Genomic DNA, 22,554 nt, shown 5'->3' with positions numbered 1-22,554 from the left:
AGAGACTGGGTAAAATTGGTCTCTATGTTTTTATATTAAAATTCCAAGGCAAAAAACACTGCTGACCAAAAGATCATCATCCTGAACATAAAACATGGTGGCGGTAGTGTTAAAGTCTGAGACTGATTGCTGCTTTGCTTCAGGACCTGGATAACTTAATGTAATTGATAGAAACATAAATTCTGCTCTCTACCAGAAAATATTGAAGGTATTTTGGATTTCATCTTAATCTTAATCTTAATGTACTTTCTGCATTATTGTTGCATCACATTAGACACCCTTGGTTATAGACTTGTTGTTAATTATTACAGTCTCATATCAATCTGGATGCACATTAGGTCCATTTCTTCCAAAATAGATCTGAAATACTGATTCTTGACATTGAGGGGGGGGGGGGGGACACATTTGCTAAAATGACTTAAAGCCCACCCTACAGATTATCATAGACAGACATTATCCTAAAGTCGTTTTTTTCTATTGCAGTATATTGTTATTGTCATCACTGTAAAGTCGCTGTTGTGCCGCTAAATCTGTACCCCTGCCAGAAAAAGCACCCTCTCTCAAGAGTGCACACCCACGACTTCTTGGGTTTAACTTTTTACTTAATAAAATGAAATAGAAATACCCAAAATACTGTTCTAAGCTACGCTGATTCATGAGATACAAGGAAAAAGTAACGTCACCTTAGGAGAGGGTGCTTTTCCTGGCGGAGGTGCTGAATTCTGCACCAGAATAGTGCCTAAATCTGCAACCCCGCTATGAAAAGCACCCTCTCCTGAGGTGTCGGCAGTGTGTGCGCACCATCTTCTGGATAAGAACAAAGAAAATTGCTTTAGCTAACTTTAATTAGAAAGGCGCTCCCGAGAGAGGGTGCTTTTCATAGCGGGGGTGCAGATTTTGGTGCGCTTTTTACATTTTTAAAAAAGTTTGTTCCATAAAAATGTCTGCTTTTTCTGCAGTATCATTTTTTGAACACCAATGCTTGGTTAATATGAGACTTCTGTTCTGTATAGTAAAGATTTAAGTTCAAATTATGAATGCACTGTTGATGATTAATCAAATTGGATCATAATTAATATTGCAAACTATTTTTATTATTATAATTAAAGGTTTTTGAGTAATTGCAGAGCTTCTTTATAGAAGTGTATAAAGTGATTGTGGATTAGCTCGTTACGTCTGTTTTCCACCTGTTCTACTCTGATCCACTTGAGTTAGTGCAAAGGACAAAGAGGCGATCAGTCACTGCGCCCGGAACACACACACACACACACACACTCAATAAATCCACTCAACTCTCCTTGGCCAAGATATGCTAATAAAAATGCTAATTTGTTCTGAGGAAGAGCAGAGTGATCGCTAGCCATCCACTTCCCCCCACTGCCCTCTCTCTCTCTCTCTCTTTCCTTTACTCTGTTTATCTTCCTCTCTCACTCTTTATCTCCCTTGATTTCTCACTTATTATCTGTCTATCTGTCTCTCTCTTTCTTTCTTGGTCTCTCTCTCTTTATCTCCCTCACTTTCTCAGTGTCTCTCTCCCTTGTTTTTTCTCACTGTCTCTCTCCTTTCTCTTTAGCAATCTCCCTCACATTTTCACTCTCTCTCTCTCTATCATTCGCTTTTTCTCTCTTTATTGATCTCTCTCACTTTCTCTCTCTCTCTCTCTCTCTTTATCAGTCTCCCTCACTTTTTCTCTTTCTCTATCATTCGCTTCCTCTCTATTTATCAATCTCTCTCACTTTCTCAGGATGTCTCTTTTTCGCTTTCTCTCTCATCAATCATCTCTCTCTCTTCTTTGCTTCTCTCTTTTTATCATTCTCCCGCACTCTTTCACACTCTTTCTCATTTTTCTTTACATCTCCCTCACTTTCTCACTGTTTCTCAGTCTTTTATACATTCTCTGTTTATCTTTCTTTCTTTGTCACTCTTTCTCTGTTCATCCCCTATTCCTCACTCTCTAATTCTATCGCTTTCTCTGTTTATCTCCCCTCTTTTTCCCTCTCTGTGTATCTCCCTCTTTATCCCTCTCTAAATCCTTCTCTTTATCACTCTCTATTTCTCTTACTTTCTTTCTCTCTCTTTTCTTACGTCCTTTCTCGGTTTATCTACCGCTTGTTCTCACTCTCTCTTTGTTTCTCTCTTATTCTTTTTCTCTCTATTTCACGTTCTCACGTTCTCTCTCTTTCTACTCTTTCTCCCGTACTCTCTCTCTCACAGTGCTTTCCAATCTGTCTCTTTCTTTGCTTCATTGTTCCTCTAAATCACTGCACCATTTTCTTTTTATTACTCTTTCTCTCATGCTTTCTTTTAAATGTCTCCCCCCTCTCTCTCTCTCTCTCTCTCTCTCTCTCTCTCTCCCTTTCTCTCTCTCTCTCTCTTCCTTTTTCTCTCTCTCTCTCTCTCTCTCTCTCTCTCTGATGGTGGCTGATATGCAGAAACCGGGCCGTGTTATCGGGCTAAGCAGGCGTGATGGCGAAAGCAGGTGATCCATTACAGGCTGACAGTAGCTGAGACACACACACACACACACACACACACACACACACACACACACACACACTGCAGAAAAAACCCTCTAACACACCACTTCAGCACAATAATCCATCAGAGAGACTGGGCTCAGCGTGGTTGGAGATAATCTACTGTACCCAGCCGGCGTTTACTCAGTCCTGCACTCACACTGCTGAGTTAGCTCTGCGCTAAAGCTCTGACTACATTACAGATATTTACCAAAATACAGGACAGACTGAGTATATCACACTTCCCCACTGATTTATCCTCATTTTATCCTCGATGAATTAAAAAAAATAACAAAACACGCACCTCGCCTTACGTACAAGATACAGTGAACACATAAACAACCTGCAATAACATTGTGAAAAGCAGGAAAATCTAACTGCGTTATTCACATGCAGCAACAGGGGGAGGTCTTCACACTGCCGACTGTGATCACATGACTTAACAAGGCTGGAGGCAGAGTGAGGTAGAGAGAGGTAGCATCAGGTAGAGTAAGGTATAGTCAAGTAGAAAGAGGTAGAGGTACAGACAGGTGGCATGAGGTAGAGAGAGGCAGAGTGAGGTAGAGATAGGTGGCATGAGGTAGAGTAAGGTTGAGAGAGGCAGGGTAAAAAAAAAGAGTGAGGTAGAGCGAGGTAGAGTAAGGTAGAGGCAAGTAGAGAGAGGTAAATTGAGGTAGAGATAGGTAGCATGAGGTAAAGTCAGGCTGAGAGAGGCAGAGCAAGGTAAAGGAAGAAAGTGAGGTAGAGAGAGATAGAGATAGGTAGAGTGAGGTAGAGAGAGGCAGAGCTAGACAGAGTAAGGTATCATGTGCTATAGTCAAGTAAAGAGAGGTAAAATAAGGTAAAAGTAGGGTTGAGGAGTGAGGTTAAGAGAGGCAGAGCAAGGTAGAGAGAGAGTGAGGTAGAGTAAGGTTGAGAAAGGCAGAGCTATGTAGAGTAAGGTAGAGGCAAGTAGAGAGAGGTAAATTAAGGTAGAGATAGGTAGCATGAGGTAAAGTCAGGCTGAGAGAGGCAGAGCAAGGTAAAGGAAGAAAGTGAGGTAGAGAGAGGCAGAGCTAGATAGAGTAAGGTAGCATGTGCTTTAGTCAAGTAGAAAGAGATAAAATGAGGTAAAAGTAGGTATCATGAGGTAAAGTGTGGTTAAGAAAGGTAGAGAGACAGAGATTGAGGTAGAACGAGGTAGAGTAAGGCAGATTAAAGTAGAGTAAAGTAGAGATAGAGTGAGGTACAGCGAGGTAGAGTGAGGTCCACAGTAAATACACACCTTACTACTTCTTATCTTGGAAAATTGAGTGCTAAAAACATTTAAATTACACTTAAATTAATGTATGATGATGAATGCCATTTATTTATTGTGTTTTACATGGATTTCCAGATATCCAACAGTTTTATAGCACATCATATTTTGCCCATATCATGCCCCCATTATTAAAAACCAACAGCACTTGATAACTATATATTTGAGTAACCCTTCATACAACTCATTTATGTAACCCTGTGGTACTGGTCCAGTTTATCCAGGGCCCCAGTAATACAGTAGGTTCACTATGGAAAATAACCCAGGCTGGGTTGTTTAAGACAGTATTTTGTGAGAGTACTCTTAATACCACCCTGCTGATCTAAAAGAGATGTAGTTGTGGTGGGCCAATGAGCTGTGCAAAATGTACTGCAATGAACAAAAAGAAAAAGAGAGAGAGAAAAAGAGAGAGAGAGGAACTATCAGTGCACTCAGGCTCATCTAGTTGATCACTCCTCTGAAGGTCAAACTCAGGTTAATAATCTTTCTTGGCGGTCGCTCTGTACAACACAGCTGCCTCTGCGGGATCTGTTCTATACAATAAAAGCCCATCACACATTGTACCATTCCACTCTAAAAACGTCCATTTACAACCAACCTGACCAAGTTAGTCAATCACCACAGACAGCATGACCTGCCCGACCAGGGTAGTCAATCTACCAACCAACTTGACCAAACAAGTAATTGGCATGACCAACCTGTGCAAGTTTGATTGGTATGATCATCTTGACCAAACTAGTCAACCACCACAACCAACATGACCACTTTGATGAGGGTAATCAACCACTACAAACAGCATGACCAAACAAGTCAACACACCTGACCAAGCTAGACCAGCATTATAACCAGCATATCCAATTAATCATCACCAACGTTACCAAGCTTGTCAACCACCACTATAATCAGCATGACCAACCTGACCAAACTAGACAACCAACATTAGCAAGTTCAACACAGCCAGCATGAGCAGCCTGACCAGGGTGGTCAATTTTAACCAACTTGACCAAACTAGACAACCAACCAGCCATGCCAGATTAGCAAAACCAAAAATCCCACTAAACTCAGTTGAAAAAACCCTGTGATTAACAACCAGTCACCATAGTAGATCAACTTAGACTAAAACTAGTTACCCACATAAATTCTTAGCTGAATGTTTTAGCAAGATGTGCTTCTTTCTTCCTCAAATTCCACTAAAATCAAAGTTTCTGATAACTCCAGCTCCTCCGGTGCGCTGAGACCCTACTCTTTATTAATTTATCTCCGCTCAGCATGTGTAATTAGCTCAAGCAGAGAAAAGTATTCCCCCATGCTCTCGCGCTCTTTCGCTCTCTCTGTCTCGCCACAGACAGAAACATCTGACTGACTCTGTTTGTTTGGAAGCGATCAGAGAACCCTTCGGATTTCCCCTGGATCCTGTTTCTCCCGCTGGGGTCCTGTCTGAGTGACAGCTAGGTGGAGAAACTCAAAAAAAGTGCCTGAGTGCCATTAAAGTGATAGTTACCGGAAAAATATAAAGTACAGGGTGTTCTAGTTACTCAGCAAAGTCATGCTGGGGATTAAAGTTTACTTCTTTAGCTCTGCTCTGAAGCTACGAGGCTAATTTAACCAAACAACCAATGGAAACTTAACACCACTGGCTTAGCATGATGCTAACTTTAGGTCAAAACATCACACATCACACAATTTCCTCTAACTGTGTTCAGTTTCTACGATTCTGACTCTCAAGGGTTTATTTATCTGAATATACATATCTATAAACATAATAACTAAATAACTAAACACACACACAACTGAAGAAATGTCTTTAATGTTAGCATTACGGCTAATCCACCCTATATTCAGGCCAGATGCTGTGTCTGTTAGCAATGCAGCTAGAACCCTGACAAATTCGTTTGTTAGCATTGCGGCTAACCTGCTATTCTAGTCTTTATAACTTATTAGTATTAAATATACTGAAATAATCCTTAAATCAATCCTTCTGCCATAATTCTCTCCCACATGGTGAAGTATATGGTTTATTTTTCGATAACAGTACTTTTTGTATGTCATATAAGGTCTGAAAAAGATGGATTAAGTGAATTCCCAATAAATACTCTTGATTTCAGAAGAAAGATTAGAGGAGGATGCATGTACAGCCTTTTAATATATTTATTAAAAATCTAAAACTACCAAAAAGACAACAGCTAAAGAGCCGACAGAAAAATATATGTGCTAAATCCCACATTCGCACAGATGAAAGCTTGTGAATCAGCTTCAGAGGGGTTAAAAGATCAATAAATCAAATCAATACTCTGGATTTGGATTAAGAGGATCAATACATGTAATCAATAAACCAAACAGTGCTAAGACTAATTGCAACTTATCCCACAGCACACGTTAAACAATAAAGATACCAAGATAGATGAAATATATATATATATATATATATATATATAGAGCTTTGTCCTATAAACTACAGACAACATTTCTCTCAAATTCCAAATAAAAACATTGTAATTCAGAGGCAGGTCTAGCAGTCAACAATCTCTCACCAAGGATTAAAATATTAAAAGAGTAAACGAGTGATTAAAAAGTGATTAAAAAAGAGAAGAGAGAGAGAGTTAGCTGAAGAAATCTCAGGTACAGCAGGTGGGCTGTTCTCCTAAAAGACCCCAGAGAGTCGTCTGCGGATGAGCCTGAGAACACACTGCTTCCCTGATTTCACACTTAGATGCTTTCTCTCTCTCTTTTCTCACTCTCTCTCTCTCTGTCGCTCTCTCTCTAGCTTCAATTTTCTCCTTTTTTGTTATTTTTTTTCCCTGCTCTCTTTTTCAGGAAAAAGTTACCAAAAAGTCACCAGATCTTTTTGTACATGACACATATGTGTTATCTGTTTGGCAGTGTGACTCGCTGAATTAGGACATTTTATGTAGTATTTAAATCTAATATATTTACACTGTATATATGAAAGATGGGTGATCACAAGCCATCAAACCAAACTGAACTGCTTGAATTTTTGCACCAGGAGTAAAGCAGCATAAAGTTATCCAAAAGCAGTGTGTAAGACTGGTGGAGAAGGAGAACATGATGCCAAGATGCATAAAAACTGTGATTAAAAACCACCAGGGTTATTCCACCAAATATTGATTTCTGAACTCTTAAAACTTTATGAATATGAACTTGTTTTTTGTGCATATCTTTTTTTTGTTATTTTAGCCATTTCTCATTTTCTGCAAATAAATGCTCTAAATGACAACCGTTTCTTGTTTGTGGAAATTTCTAAACAAATAGCAAACTAAAACACATTCTCTGTAATAAGCCCGGCTGTCAGATACAGGAATCGATTAATAGCTGTGATGCTGAAGAGGATGAAACCGAAACTTCACAGGAAGCGCTGCTCTCTGTATTGCATGAGCATCAGTGTAGGAGTGTGAACAGTTCAGACAGATCGGATATAGATCAGATAAAAAAGGTAGTGTGAACAGCTTAAAATACATCTGATTGGAGAACATAGTCTAATTCTCTCTCTCTCTTTTCTTTTCTTTTCTTTTACCTCGGCTTTAAAACAGCAGAATAATAGAATGTGCACACACAGTTATACTGCATCCTCAGCAACATCAGCTGCTGAGTGTGTGTGTGTGTGTTAATCTACACTAGAGCTAACATCCTCTGCCCAAACCCAACAATATAATCTGTGATGAAGTATGTTTTTTAATGCTATTTTTATTCTATATATATATATATATATATATATATATATATATATATATATAAAGCTGATTATGATAATCGCAATATAGCAAAGTATTAAATCAAACTGTGTTTTATGTTCTTTTTGCACATAGACTATATATTCAATAAAAAAAATAATTGGTTTATAAATTATTATATAATCTTAAACCATATTAAATTGTATTAGATTAGAGGAAAGTCATTCAGACATAATTCTTATAGCTTAATTTACTATTTTTTCTTAAATAATAGGTCTATGCTTCTTCAGTGTTGCAATATTAATGATCATAAATGTTATAGCACTGAGACAGCTTACTGTAGGAACTGTTGGGACACTGATGATGGAGATAAGAGAAAGAGTTTATAGTTTAGAGGAGAAAAATTAGACAAAAAAGGGGCGTGGCTGTTTTGTCTTTAAAACATAAGGGGATGGGCGGAGCTACACGTCATCCTGCAACCAGCCAGTAGAGGCGCTAGACCTGTGATGGTTTCACTTTTTCAGGGATGATGCTCTTTCCTGTCTTTGCTCTTCTACAGTCACTGATTACAACTAAACTCCTCAGTCTGCTATAATTATAATAAGCCCCGCCCACAGGAAAACACAGTGAGGAAGGTGAGGTGACTCATGTGTGTGAACCATGCAGTTGGAAATATCATATATAAACCCTGAATAGAGATGATTTTGTATCTACACACACACAGACACACACAGACACACACACACATACACACAGACACACACACACACACACATTTGGGCAATATCAGGCTGAAAATAACACTACCCACTCATGTAGCTTTATACTGTACCTGGTGCCATGACAACCCAGAGAGATTACTGAGTAAATGTCACCAGCAAAGCCTAACTCGTTCACACACACACACACACACACACACACACACACACACACACACACACACACACACGCAACCTGCAGCCAGGACCAAACACATGCACACACACACACACACACACACAGTCATTGCAACCCACGCAGACATGCTGATCAAAACCAACACGTTCTTTAGAAACAGCAAACATGAAACACACACACTCTCTCTCTCTCTCTCTCTCACACACACACACACACACACACACTCTCACTCTGCCTCATTACTGAAGGAAAAAGGCTCTGTGTCACTTCAAAGCAGAAGCAGAAGCTGCTGGTCGTCTTCACAGCCAAAAACAGGAGGACAGGAAGACGACAAATGAGGATAAAACAGTGTGAACAAAATGAGATTCTGCTGTGGATAAAACGGGGAATTTAATGTTTTTTCAACATTTCTGCATAATTAAATGGTTCACATTTAACACCCAGTAGGCGTGTATGATATGGACAAAAAACTTGATGTGCAAAAACGCTGTTAGATATCTTGATTCTGATGTGAAATTCTAAATTATTTTTAGAGGACTTGAAGGCTGCATAAGAAACACTATCATGCTTTCATAGTTTCACACTTTTTGTCCAATCAGAACAGTGGGATCTAATGACAGAGTACAACACTACTATGTATGCGAGGCAAAACGCATACAGTTCTGGATAAAAATAAAAAAACCTCTGGAATATAATCAAGAGGAAGATGGATGATCACAAGCCATCAAACCACCAAACTGAACTGCTTGAATTTTTGCACCAGGAGTAAAGCAGCATAAAGTTATCCAAAAGCAGTGTGTAAGACTGGTGGAGGAGAACATGATGCCAAAAAAAAACAGGGTTATTCCACCAAATATTGATTTCTGAACTCTTAAAACTTTATGAATATTTACATTATTTGAGGTCTGAAAGCTCTGCATCTTTTTTTTGTTATTTCAGACATTTCTTAATTTATTTGTAAATAAATGCTCTAAATGACAATATTTTCTATTTGGAATTTGGGAGAAATGTTATCTGTAATTCATATAATAAAATACTATAATATGCAATACTAATAATATGTACAGGGTTTGGAGAATGAAACTGAAACAGCTGGTTTTAGAGCACAATAATTGATCGTGGTGACGGACAGTTCTGGTGGAAACAGGAGAGTTGAGGTGCACATTGAATTCTGCGTGATTTGATCAGCCGTGGTTTTATGTTTTTTGGATACAATCCGGGTTAGCACCTGAACATCCCTTTCAGACAGCTTCCTCTTACAGCGTCCACAGTTAATCCTGTTGGATGTGGTTGGTCCTTCTTGGTGGTATGCTGAGCTGACATTACCCTGGATACCGTGGCTCTTGATGCATCACAAAGACTTGGTCACAGATGCTCCAGCAAGACGTGCACCAACAATTTGTCCTCTTTTGAACTCTGGTATGTCTCCCATAATGTTGTGTGCATTGTAATATTTAGAGCAGAACTGTGCTCTTACCCTGCTAATCGAAACTTCACACTCTGCTCTTACTGGTGTAATGTGCAATTAATGAAGATTGAACACCAGGCTGCTCCAATTTAGCCATGAAACCTGAAATCCCACACTAAAATGATGACAGGTGTTTCAGTTTCATTGTTCCACACCTGTATCTATATATATATCATGATGTATCAATATTTTCTTACACCCTAATAGTGCATGTGTGCTACAAAAAGAGGATTCAGGGGATTAATAATTATTAATTCCATATAAACCTCTGTGTGTATATACGGGACTCACCCAGCCACCCGGCTCCAGAGTTGGGGACACACATGTCGGTCTCGGCGCTGGGCAGGACGAAGCCCACCACGAACACCTCCACCCCGTCAGACATCAGCGCCAGCCCCAGTACCAGGAACAGCTGCCACTGGAACCTGCCGTGCCCACACTCCTGAATGATCAGCTCGTACTGCTGCGCCAGCTCCTCCTCCTCCGCCTCCCGCTCCTTCTCCAGCTCCTTCCTGTCCTTCATCCCGTCCACCACGGGACGTCCCACCGCCATCTGAACCCCGCCCTCTGCCGGCACGCCCTGGTACTCGCCCTCATAGATCTCATCTTCATCATCATGACCTTCAGTTGCATCACTGGAGCCCTCATCTTCCTCCCTCTGCTGCACCTGCAACAGACCAATCACAGCTTTTTGAGATAATGCATAATTCATATTAGGGATTTTAACAATCTGTAATGGTTGATATAATTGATAAAAATATAATAGTTGAGTAAAATAATAAAACAAAAAAACAATAATTCGCTACAGTAATTGAATTATTCATAATTTAATGGTTAATAGATAATACTAAATTATTAATAGAAGAGAATAAATAAATGAATGAACTAATTTAAAAAAAATATGAGTGATACAAAATAATTCAAGTTGGATACTAACTATTACTAAATAATTCATAGAAAGTTATAATTATTATTATTTCAGAGATAATTAAACATCTATATCAGGTAATTGTTGAATTACCTAAATAAATACTAAATAATGTAAAAAAATTAATAGAAGAGACAAAATGAATAAATCGCTAGTGAATAATTAATAGAAAAAAAAACTCTAAATGATACAAACAATTTTAAATAATTACTAAATAGCAACTAAATAACTAAATAATAAATAGAAAATAATAATAATAATAATAGTACTAAACAGTACTGAATAATTAATTCAAGAGAATTAATAAATTGTAATGGTGAATACAAAAGTAATTCACAGTGGATACTTACTGTTACTAAATAATAAATAGTATAGTAATTCTGAGATAATTAATTAAGTATAGTAGGTAATTGTTGAATAACTTGAAATGCCTACTGAACAATTTGTAACAGTTATTAAATTTTATAATTCCTAGTAGATACCTAATAGTTATAGTTATATAAAAAAAGATGCAGAGCATTCAGACCTCAAATAATAATAAAAAAACAAGTTCAAATTCATGTTCATCGTTTTTAGAGTTCAGAAATCAATATTTGGTGGAATAATCTTGTTTTTTAATCACAGCTTTTATGCATTTATGTTCTCCTCCACCAGTCTTACACACTGCTTTTGGATAACTTTATGCTGCTTTACTCCTGGTGTAAAAAATTAAGCAGTTCAGTTTGGTGGTTTGATGGTTTGTGATCATCCATCTTCCTCTTGATTATATTCCAGAGGTTTTTAATTTGGTAAAATAAAAAAAAAAACTAATTTTTAATTATTTTTAAGTGGTCTCGTATTTTTTTCAGAGCAGTATATACTCAATAGTACATACTAGTTAATACATAATAAATAATACATAAAAATAATTAATGTTAGTTGCCAACCTGCCCATCCTGATAGTAGTACCGGTCCTCATCGTCCTCCACATCATTCTCAAACCGGTTGTAGGATCGACCCGCGTACTCGTCTGAAGCGCGGTCCACGACCTTGTTGACCTTTTTGACGGCGTGTCGTTTGGCTTCTTTAGCGATGTCTCGAGCTCCGCGGGCCAGAGACGTCCTCTCCCTGTACGGGTCCTCCATCCTACACCGTCCAACCGTCTAGCAAACGTCCCAAACGCCCCAAACGTCCTAAACGTTACAGACGACTATTTAAAGAAGAGCTCAGTCAGGCTGTGGTGATCTACGTCCACTTCATGAAGCAGTGTCCATCTAAAATGACCAAAACACACCTGTGAAATAGAAAACAAAGAAGAAAAAGTGTAAATTTCTGTCTTTACAACCCATAAAAAAGACTATTACAGATCTGTTAAAATAACTAATTCAGAGGATCTCAAAAGCTCAAACTGTACCTAAATTCTATTTACACTAAATAAAAATGAGGTTAGAGGAACCAGAGGTATAGTGAGAGTTGAAGCGGCTTGAGGGGGGGGGGGGGGGGGGGTGGTGTTCAGGGGGGTCAACTGCCCCCCTCCTAATGTCACTATGGTTGAACAAGCATCATTAAAGTGCCCTCCAGAATGCCAAAAAAAGATAAAGTGCCCTATTGCCCAAATTCCTCTTCTTGTGGTTAATTAAAGTGATCTGGTGTCCACTAGGTTAAAAATGCATCACTGTAAAGCTGGTTAGTATGAAAACATTATATTGTATCATGATAAATTGTGATAAATCTGTTATTATGTGTTATTAAGTGTCATTATTCCTGTTTAACTGGATGAAGTGTGGCAGATTTTGAATAAACATCAGGGTATTCAAAGAATTTTAATATTTAATTATCATTTTTAAGAAATTGCAGCTACTTGTGTGCCTTTTCTGCTATAGGCAATGGGTAATTGATGTGATTGGGTCTAAAATTTGCACAATGTACTCTGCTTTCAAGTGGCATCTAAGCAACTAAAGTCACTTACAGCTCTGTTTACACAACTAGTTAATGTTCTATCAATCTTGTGTAAAAAAAACTATAAGTTTAATCGGATCTCCGGTTGATCATGTGTTTTTCCGAGAATATATATATAAATATATAATAAATATATAATATTATATAAATATATAATAGGGAAGCACGGTTTGACTAAGTAGCACAAATCGACAGAAAACCAGATCTTATTATGACGCTGAGAGTCTGACGTTAAGTGAAGATTACGGGTTAACTTTACCGAGCACTCGGTTCTGTATCTTCATAACTAAAGCTGTATCTCTGAAAACAATTTGTCCTTTCAGTTTTAGAGGTGTAAAATTGACTCTGAGGAAGGAAGACAGGTAGGCGTTCTCTGCTGCAGTGCTGTTAGCCGAAATCCTTCTTTTCCAGTCCTTCTTCAGAGACCACTAATCCAGTGAATACAGCTCACCTTGTTTTCATTCATACTAAATACACAACTAGACATTTTAAAATGAATGAAAACCTTTAATGGAATGAGAGCTTCAATAAATGGATTGTTTCCCTCTTTTATGAAAGAATGAAAGAACAACTACGAGAGCGTACGCAAACTGCTCATCCCTGAGATACACCAGACTACCCTGTTACCATGACTACCACACAGCATGGGGCAATCATTACCACTAGCGCCGTAAAACCGCAGGAGATAACAGTTAGAGAGAAAGAAAGAAGAAAAGAAGAAGGACAGAGAGAGAGAAGAGAAGAGGCAGGAAAAGAACAACAGCAGCTCTCTTTATTACTGTCCTGGATGGATGGATGGGTGGATGGATGGATGGATGGATGGGTGGATGCATGGATGGGTGGATGGATGGGTGGATGGATGGGTGGATGGGTGGATGCATGGATGGGTGGATAGATGGGTGGATGCATGAATGGATGGATGGGTGGACGGATGGATGGATGGATGGATGGGTGGATGCATGGATGGGTGGATGGATGGATGGATGGGTGAATGGATGGATGGATGAATGGAATTTCCCCTCGGGGATCAATAAAGTATCTATCTATCTATCTATCTATCTATCTATCTATCTATCTATCTATCTATCTATCTATCTGGATGGATGGGAAAATGAATAGATGGATGGATGGATGGAAAGGTGGATGGTTGGATGGATGGATGGATAGGTGGATGGATGGATAGGTGGATGGATGAATGGGTGGATGGATGGAAAGGTGGATTGTTGGATGGATGAGTGGATAGAGGGGTGGATGCATGGATGGGTGGATGGAGGGGTGGATGCATGGATGGGTGAATTGATGGATGGATGGATGAATGGATGGATGAATGGTTGGATGGATGGGTGGGTGGATGCATAGATGGATGGATGGATGTATGGATGGATGGATGCTCCGCCAGCTGAATCACAAACAGTTTTTATTAGTTTTCCTTTTATTTGATTGCAGACTGCAGATCACAGTATTAACCCAATATATACTATGTTCTGTCTGAGTAACTAAATTTCACCAAAAATATGCTAAAATGAAAAGACCTGTAACTCTCTTATATAACTCTCTTTATTTATAATTTTATTTATAATAGATAAATTAATAGATGACATTCCGACAGTTCCTCCGCTCCACAGCTCGATGCTGGGGGGGCTTTACACCACCCTTTTCCAGGCTCAGCATTGGGGTCATGTGCTCACAGCTGCTCCAGAGTGTCTCATTCCTATTGGCCGGATCTTTTCTATAGAGATTAATCAAGCTGTGTGTACCTCCCCGCCTGTGTCAGCAGTGCTAGCCCTGAGCAAACACCCCAACCATGAAAAACTTCATTCGCTTCAGTCAGTTGAGTGATTGTTCGATGCCCGTGTGTGCTGAATCAGTATGATACCATATGTTGCACTGTCTGTAATATTTATAGAACAGCCAGAATACGCAAGAAATTAATTCATAATGTGTGCAAACCATCATACATTCAGATTCTGATGAAAATGTAACATGAAATCACCAATTTTATCCAATTGTGATAAAAAATGCAGTTCTGGTGCTCTGGAGAAGCTACACATGAGCCTGAGTCAAAGACTTGAGTCCAAGGATGAGTTGGGATGGGATGATGGGAACATTCTCGGCTCATTTAGAGGGAGGAGCTAATTATTGCTGGTTTGTTTTCACACACAAGATCTTTTTTCCGAACCGTGGATCGATTGCGCAATCCCATACATCACTTTTTTTTGTGTAGTGTCATAAAGATTTTAGATTTTGCTTTTTAAAATAATTTTCTTGGCTAAAAATACAAAAATACGAAGCTCCTTAAAACAAAAAGGCGTTTGCATATAAGAAGATTATTATCTAAATATCTTGGTGCTGAATACTGTCAAATCCTCACAGCAATGTTGTATCCAAAATATATAATCACAAATCTTTCCTGGACTGTAGATAATACAGTTACTTGATTTAAAGAATGATACACATTTTTCATAACCTTGATTTCATAATGAGAATGAACAAATGAATGAATGAGCAGATTTCCCAATTCTTTTGTCCATATAGTTCCATATAGTTCATCTCAAGAAAAAAAAATCCAGGAAATCACAATGTATGATTTTTAAATAAATAATTAGCATTTTGTTGCATGAAATAAGCATTTGATCACCTACCAATCAGCAAGAAATCAGAGATTTCGCACAGATCTTAAGAGCATTGAAGATGCTTTGTGGCTGGGTCTTCCAGCATGACAATGACCCACAACACACATCCAGGGACAAGTAGGGAGCTGTTCTACAATAATCTAGTAGAAAATCTTTGAAGCGAGCTAAAAGTTAATGATGATCAGCGACAGACTCAAAATGTGAAAGGTCTGGAAAAGATCTTTATTAAAGAATGGGCGAAAATCTCTGCCGCAAATGTGTGCAAACTCGGCCAAGAACTACAGGAAGCTTCTGATCTCTGTAACTGCAAACAAAGGTTCCTATAGCAAATATTAAATTCTCCTATTTTCCTATTGAATCAAATAAATACTTCATATTTCATGTCAGGCAATACAATGCAAATTAAATATTTTCTAGATTTTATTTAGATTTTGTCTCTCACAAATAAAGTGAACCTCAATCAAAAATTATATCGCAAAATATATCGCAAAAATCGGCAGCATATGCCAATACGTTTGTCCATATAATAGTTCATTTTTCTCAGCGTTTCCTAAAGAACTACCTTCCACCACAGGTTATTGGTGTGGTAGAACTCTAGAACAGCTACGTATCTAGAACCCTAATTCAGAACGTGCTGTGAATCCCGAGATGACATCACCTGGACGGCTCACCTGAAAAGCCCTTTCATTCACGGCCGCACTGTTCTCCGTTTTATTCTCTATTAACTGTTCTGGTGCAATGCAGCAGCGCTTCTTTTAGAGTTCACTCATGCACACACCAACCGCCACCCCCCAACCCCCTCCACCCCCCCAACACACACACACACACACACACACACACCACAACACACACACCACAACACACACACACTCCCCACCCTCAGTAAACTTTGTGAAACTCAATTACAGTGATGAAGCGTCCTGCACGCAGCACCTGACAGCCCAGAGTGAGATCAGCTTCACAGATAACAGACTGAGAGAGAGAGAGAGAGAGAGAGAGCGAGTGAATAAGAGAGAGAGAGAGACAGAGAGAGAGAGAGAGAGAAAAAAAAGAGAGAGATAGTCTACAGCAAGCAGAACAATAGGGCGGTAAATATGAGAGTGCATATTTTTCTCTGTACTGTTCTCTGTATATACATAATCATTATTAATGCACTCGTCTCTCTCTCTCTCTCGCTCTCCCTCTTTCTTTCTCTCTCTCTCTCTCTTTCTGGTGGAGCACAGTGTGTGTGAAAAATTGCACCTTCAGGAAAAACAAAAAATAACTAGAAACAACACAACAGCAGCAAACAGGAGGAGACAGGAGATAAGTTAAAGTTCTCCCTCTGCAGTGAATAATTTCATTTATCCATTAAAGGAATACTTTTTATAATACCCTTTATCTCAGAGCAGACCATGAATGAGCAGATGCCCCTATTCTTTAGTCCATATAGTGAAGTTAGTAGAATTTTCTGGCGAAGCTGTTACTGTTATGATATTATCCGAACTGATGCATGTATCCCAATATTTTTGTCCATAGTGAAGTTCAACATACAGTAAAGCTTATCTAATTTTAAAAGAACAAAACAAGCAAACTGTTTCTAACTGTACTAACTGAAGCAAAAACAGACAATAAGAAACACTGAGAACAACAAGGAAAAACTAGGAACAGTGCTACTACTGAAAATACAAAAAACACAAAATGCAACCATAACAGATGATAAAAAGTAAAACAAACGACACCAGAACAGGAAACACACGGACTGTAAATACAGACATACAACAGGAAACAGCTGATGAGACACAGGTGAGAACAATTAGGGTGGAGACAGGGGAGGAACGTGTGGAAGAATGACAGGCAAGTAGGAAAAAGGTAAATAAACAGAGATAAACACATGTACAGAAAGGAGGATAGAAATGGAACAGGGTTCGCCACGATTCCACCAACAAAAAGAAGTTCTGCAACCAGTAACGTTTGTTCTCAGAGGGAAACGAAGAAAACTAGGTTTTTCAGCGCGAACCGTGACGACATCTGTGGGCACGTCTGTTTGTACAGGAGCACCATCGCTGTGCAGCGCCCTCTGTTACATACAATGTGATGTTTTGACGATTCTACTAAAACTGGTGGAAACGCGGGCTGGTTCGCTAAAAAAAGCCCAAAAAGAAGAAGTTGCAAAGAAGGTGCAAATAGTGAGATGTAAAAGTTTCTCACATTTTCTGGTGGAGCTGTTGTGGGTTCGTGAGAAACGACGCATGTGTCCTGATAATTTAGTCCATGTTGTGAAGTTCATCGCATTTTCTGCTGAAGTTACTAACTAGAAACAACGCAAATCCAGCAAACAGACACACAAGAGAAGTTGCGTATTTTTCCCTCTATGGTGCCTAATATCATTAATCCATTCAATCCTTCCAATGAATCAGGAGGAATCCTTGGATTTACGAACCCGTCAGACACTTCTGCATCAAGATCTGTCATTCAACAACAGCTAATAGAACCACATGAATAATTAATTTATTAAATTTATAGGGTAAACCTGCGATTAAGAATACTGATTGTCACATTCTGTGAAACTGACACCATTTAAATCCATTTAAATCAATTCCACTATTTGTTTATTTAGGAGTATTTTTGTTCTCTTCGATAACACAGATACTGTGTATTGTATTGTAGAGAATTGTACATGTATTGCACTATATAGAGTATCGCAGAATCACAGTATTGTGATATGATCGTTATCGTTCATTCATTAAAATTCATTAAAAATACATGTAAGAGAGTTTATTAAAGAATAATGACAAATATTAAAGAATAATTGTGAATGACCCCACCCATCCCTCACACGAACTGTTCTCCCTCCTGCCTTCGGGAAGAAGGTACCGCAGCATCCGGTCCAGCACGACCAGATTCTGCAACAGCTTCTACCCCCAAGCCATCAGACTCCTCAACTGCAGAGACTGAACTGATGGTTTTTCTGTACATGCACACACACTCTTACCCCACTTACCCCAGAAAATGGAAAGCACTAAAAACCCTACTACCTCACTGTACTCTATTGCACACTGTGTAATAGAGTAATTACTACCTCACTGGTCTTTTTTGCACACTGCATAATTTGCACACTGTCTTGTTATTTATTATTCTTTGTCTGTATTGTGTTGTATTGTCTGTCTGCACTTTTGTACTGTTGCACTATTGTTCTGTCTACACTGTGTTTATGTGCACCATGGTCCCTGGAGGAACGTTGTTTCGTTTCACTGTGTACTCTGTATATAGCTGAAATGACAATAAAAACCACTTTGACTTTGACTTTGACTAATAACCGTTAATTTCCTTGATGCACCACCACATCCACATTACAGCACTTCTTTTCACTGGTTCTATCTCTTCTCTTGGTCCTCGTTCTCTCCGTTCTCTCAGGCTGCTCAGCTCCAGCCGTAGCGAGGCTCGGGTCTCAGAAGGTTCCTCAAAGCTGTAGATGCAGCGTTTGAAAAGCCGGTGTCTCTCCTCACTGACATTTCCTCACCGCGAGCAGAAGCGCTCGTACAGGCCGATATGCTAATGATCATTAATACTGACATTTCCCATCAGTCACTGCACACCGTGGACTACAGTGATAAGAGTGGGGGAAAGGAGAGCACCACACAGCGGATACACACTATATATAAGTGCACCATGTGACCAATGTGATACACATTCACACAGACCACCACCACCATCATCATCATCATCATCATCATCATCATCATAGGTGCAGATTAACTCACTTATACAGTGACATGTTCAATTTTACCAAATTGAAAACCTCTGGAATATAATCAAGAGGAAAAAAAAGAACCTTCAAACTGAACTGCTTGGTTTTTGGAATTTTTGCACCAGGAGTAAAGCAGCATAAAGTTATCCAAAAGCAGTGTGTAAGACTGGTGGAGGACAACATGATGCCAAGATGCATAAAAAAAACTGTGATTAAAAACCATCAGGGTTATTCCACCAAATATTGATTTATTGATTTTTTTTTTCATTTTCTGCAAATAAATGCAAATTAAATGAGAATATTTTTATTTGGAATTTGGAAGAAATGTTGTCTGTAGTTTATAGAATAAAACAACAATGTTCATTTTACTCAAACATAAACCTATAAATAGCAAAATCAGAGAAACTTAGAGTTCAGAAACTGAAGTGCTCTATCGAGAATCGTAATACTACAGTTAGTATCAATATCAAAGTCAAAATTCTGGTATCGTGACGACCCCATGTGGGATACAGTAATACTGTGTGAGTGTCTGGTGAGATGTTGGTCACCTGGTTCATGTTTTTATTGTATTAAATAGAGAGAGGCGCGTTAAAAGCATGTGTTCATGAATCTGCCCACGCTGAGGGACCAGGAACAGGAGCGGGTTACTAACAGCACTGCCGTCACAGTTCACTGGTGCCGCCGGACCCCCCACCTCATTAATCACAGAGAGAGAGAGAGAGAGAGAGAGAGGAACGCCTGACCCAATCAGAACACAGCGTCTCATACAGCCCATATTAATAAAACTGTATCTAAAAAAAAAACACTGCTGCATTAATACAGTATAACAAATACAGCAAAAAACTGCAAATAAATACTGAACAAAAAAAGACCCAACACCCACCCAACAAAACAATGAGACATAAAGCTAATTCATTATTACACATATTAAAAGATTACAACCCAAATAAATACATAAACTCTATATACTCTATAAACTCTATTCTATTCTTATTACTCAAAAAAATCACACATCAGATCAGCAATCAGACCAACAACCCCCAACATTACGCTTTCAAGCCACCAAACAAAACCACCCGCTGCTTAGGATGCTTCAGCCGTGGCCATGACATCATCAGGAGGATGATGTAATCAATGCGACATACTAATTTCACATCACTCTGTACCACTGTAGTGCAGTGAATTACCAGTTTGACCCCTCTTTGAGGAGACTTGGCATCATGTTCTCCTCCACCAGTCTTACTCACTGCTTTTGGATTATATTCCAGAGGTTTTTTGACTGTTGTCAGGGTTTTAATCAGTCAGTGTCGCGCCTATGTTTCCCACTTCCAGACCACCACACCCATCAGTGTAGATTTATTCCTAAACTCTGACACTATTTTAAGGGCGTAAGCACAAGGCGTGAAAATAGAATGTTGACGGGGTGTAAGATATCAATGGTGATCCTGACGAGCCTTGCACAGTGTGTGTGCAATAGGGTTCAAAATGCGTTTTTGTATTGAAATACACACACACACACATTTCTACACACACCCTGTCCTTCAGTAATCTGATGATGGATGGCTGAAGGCTCGGCTGGTTGCTGGGCGTCCCCAGCAGCTGTGAGCTTCTCACTAATTCACGCCCATGCAGATGTGTGCAGCACAACCACAGCCACGAGAGAACAGCGGGAAACACAGGAAGAGTCAGAAAGAAGCTAAAGAGGAATCCTGAAGATCCTCAGACTCCCCAGAGAGTCTGATAAGCTCTGGGTCTGATCTCTGATCCTGGTTAAACACTAGAGTGCAGGGATTCAAAGTGATGTTCCAGACTATATAAACCAGTACAACCTGTTCAAATCAACCTGCTGGCTGTAAAACACTGTGCAAACAGAGTCAATCTGTACAGTACAGTATGTACAGCTCTGGAAAAAATTAAGAGATCACTTAAAAATGATGAGTTTCTTTGATTTTACCAAATTGAAAAGAATCTGGAATATAATCAAGAGGAAGATCCACCAAACTGAACTGCTTGAATTTTTGCACCAGGAGTAAAGCAGCATAAAATTGTCCAAAAGCAGTGTGTAAGACTGGTGGAGGAGAACATGATGCAAAGATGCATGAAAAAAAAACTGTGATTAAAAACCACCAAATATTAATTTCTGAACTCTTAAAACGTTATGAATATGAACTTGTTTTCTTTGCATTATTTGAGGTCTGAAAGCTCTGCATCTTTTTTGTTATTTCAGCCATTTCTCATTTTCTGCAAATAAATGCTCTAAATGACAACAATGTTCATTTTCCTCAAACATAAACCTATAAATAGCAAAATGAGATAAACTTATTCAGAAACTGAAGTGCTCTCTTCATTTCTTCCAGAGTTAAATACACCCAACATGCTATTTAGGTAGTGAGTCTGATTGGTGGACTATTCTCAGTCCAGCCCAGTCCGGTGAAAATGAGGTGTTTAAAAACTGCAGCAGCACTGCTGCACCTGATCCACTCACTGTACCACCAGCACAACACACACTAACTCCTCATACACCACCACCACCATGATAATCAGTGTGAGAATACAGAATAATGACCCACCAGATATTCTGATCTGATTCCATTGGAGAAAAGCTCACATGGGTAAAAGCTGTGTGCAGGATTATTGTCTCGTTGGTGACATGGTGCAGGTTAGTGTGTTTTATAGTGTGTATGCTTCTAATGCAGTGTGAGGAGTGTGTGAGCAGTGTGTAAGGAGTGTGTGTGTGAGGAGTGTGTGAGGAGTGTGTGTGACTACACCTCACCCTGCTGCTCAGATCACTCAGTAACAGAGTGCTGTTTTATCACTCTATTGTTCTGGATCCTTCACATCTGCTCTCAGTGCTGCCATCAGCACTCTGCAGTAACGACACCTTTATACTACATGCAGTCTCTCTCTCTCTCACACACTTCTCTCTCTCTCCCTCTCTCTCTCTCTCTCCCTCACACATGCATACACACCCCTTTCTCCCTCTCTTTCTTTCTCTCTCTTACACACAGACACACTCTGTTCATCTCTCTCTCTCCCTCTCTTTCTCCCTTTCTCTTTTTCTTTTTCTCTCTCTCTCACACACATACACACACTTTCTCTCTCCCTTTTTCACACACTTTCTCCCTCTTTCACTTTCAAACACTCTCTCTCTCGCTCACTCCTTCGTTCCTTTATCCTTCTCTCTTACACTTTCTCCCTCTCTTGTTCTATCTCTCTCCTCACACACACACACACAAACAAACACACAATTGTCTTAATTGTTGACATTGTTTCCTATGCTCTCTCTGACTCTCTCTCTCTCATACACACACTTTCTCACACACACTCTATTTTCTCTCTGTCTTTTTCTCACACATTCTCACTTTTTTCTCTCTCTCTCTCTCTCTGTTCCTCTCTGATTCTATGCCTCTCTCTCTCACACACTTTCTCACACATTCTCTCACGTCTATCTCTCTTCC

At 39.2% G+C, this 22,554-nt stretch overlaps 1 protein-coding gene across 1 annotated transcript in view; it reads right to left on the bottom strand.

Moving 5' to 3' along the window:
* LOC103021859 (synaptic vesicle glycoprotein 2C-like) overlaps window positions 1–22,554 on the bottom strand; it is a 46,836-nt gene that overhangs the window by 22,270 nt on the left and 2,012 nt on the right. The window contains exons 2-3 of the mRNA XM_007252819.4: window positions 11,722–12,068; window positions 10,159–10,534 (exon numbers count right to left, since the gene is read on the bottom strand). Coding sequence (XP_007252881.3) covers window positions 10,159–10,534; window positions 11,722–11,919 — 574 coding nt within the window. The 5' untranslated portion in view covers window positions 11,920–12,068. The remainder of the gene's footprint in view (window positions 1–10,158; window positions 10,535–11,721; window positions 12,069–22,554) is intronic.

This window comes from Astyanax mexicanus, chromosome 17 (assembly GCF_023375975.1).
Source record: "Astyanax mexicanus isolate ESR-SI-001 chromosome 17, AstMex3_surface, whole genome shotgun sequence".
Classification (NCBI taxonomy): domain Eukaryota; kingdom Metazoa; phylum Chordata; class Actinopteri; order Characiformes; family Acestrorhamphidae; genus Astyanax; species Astyanax mexicanus.
This window is presented reverse-complemented; position numbering and strand designations above follow the sequence as displayed.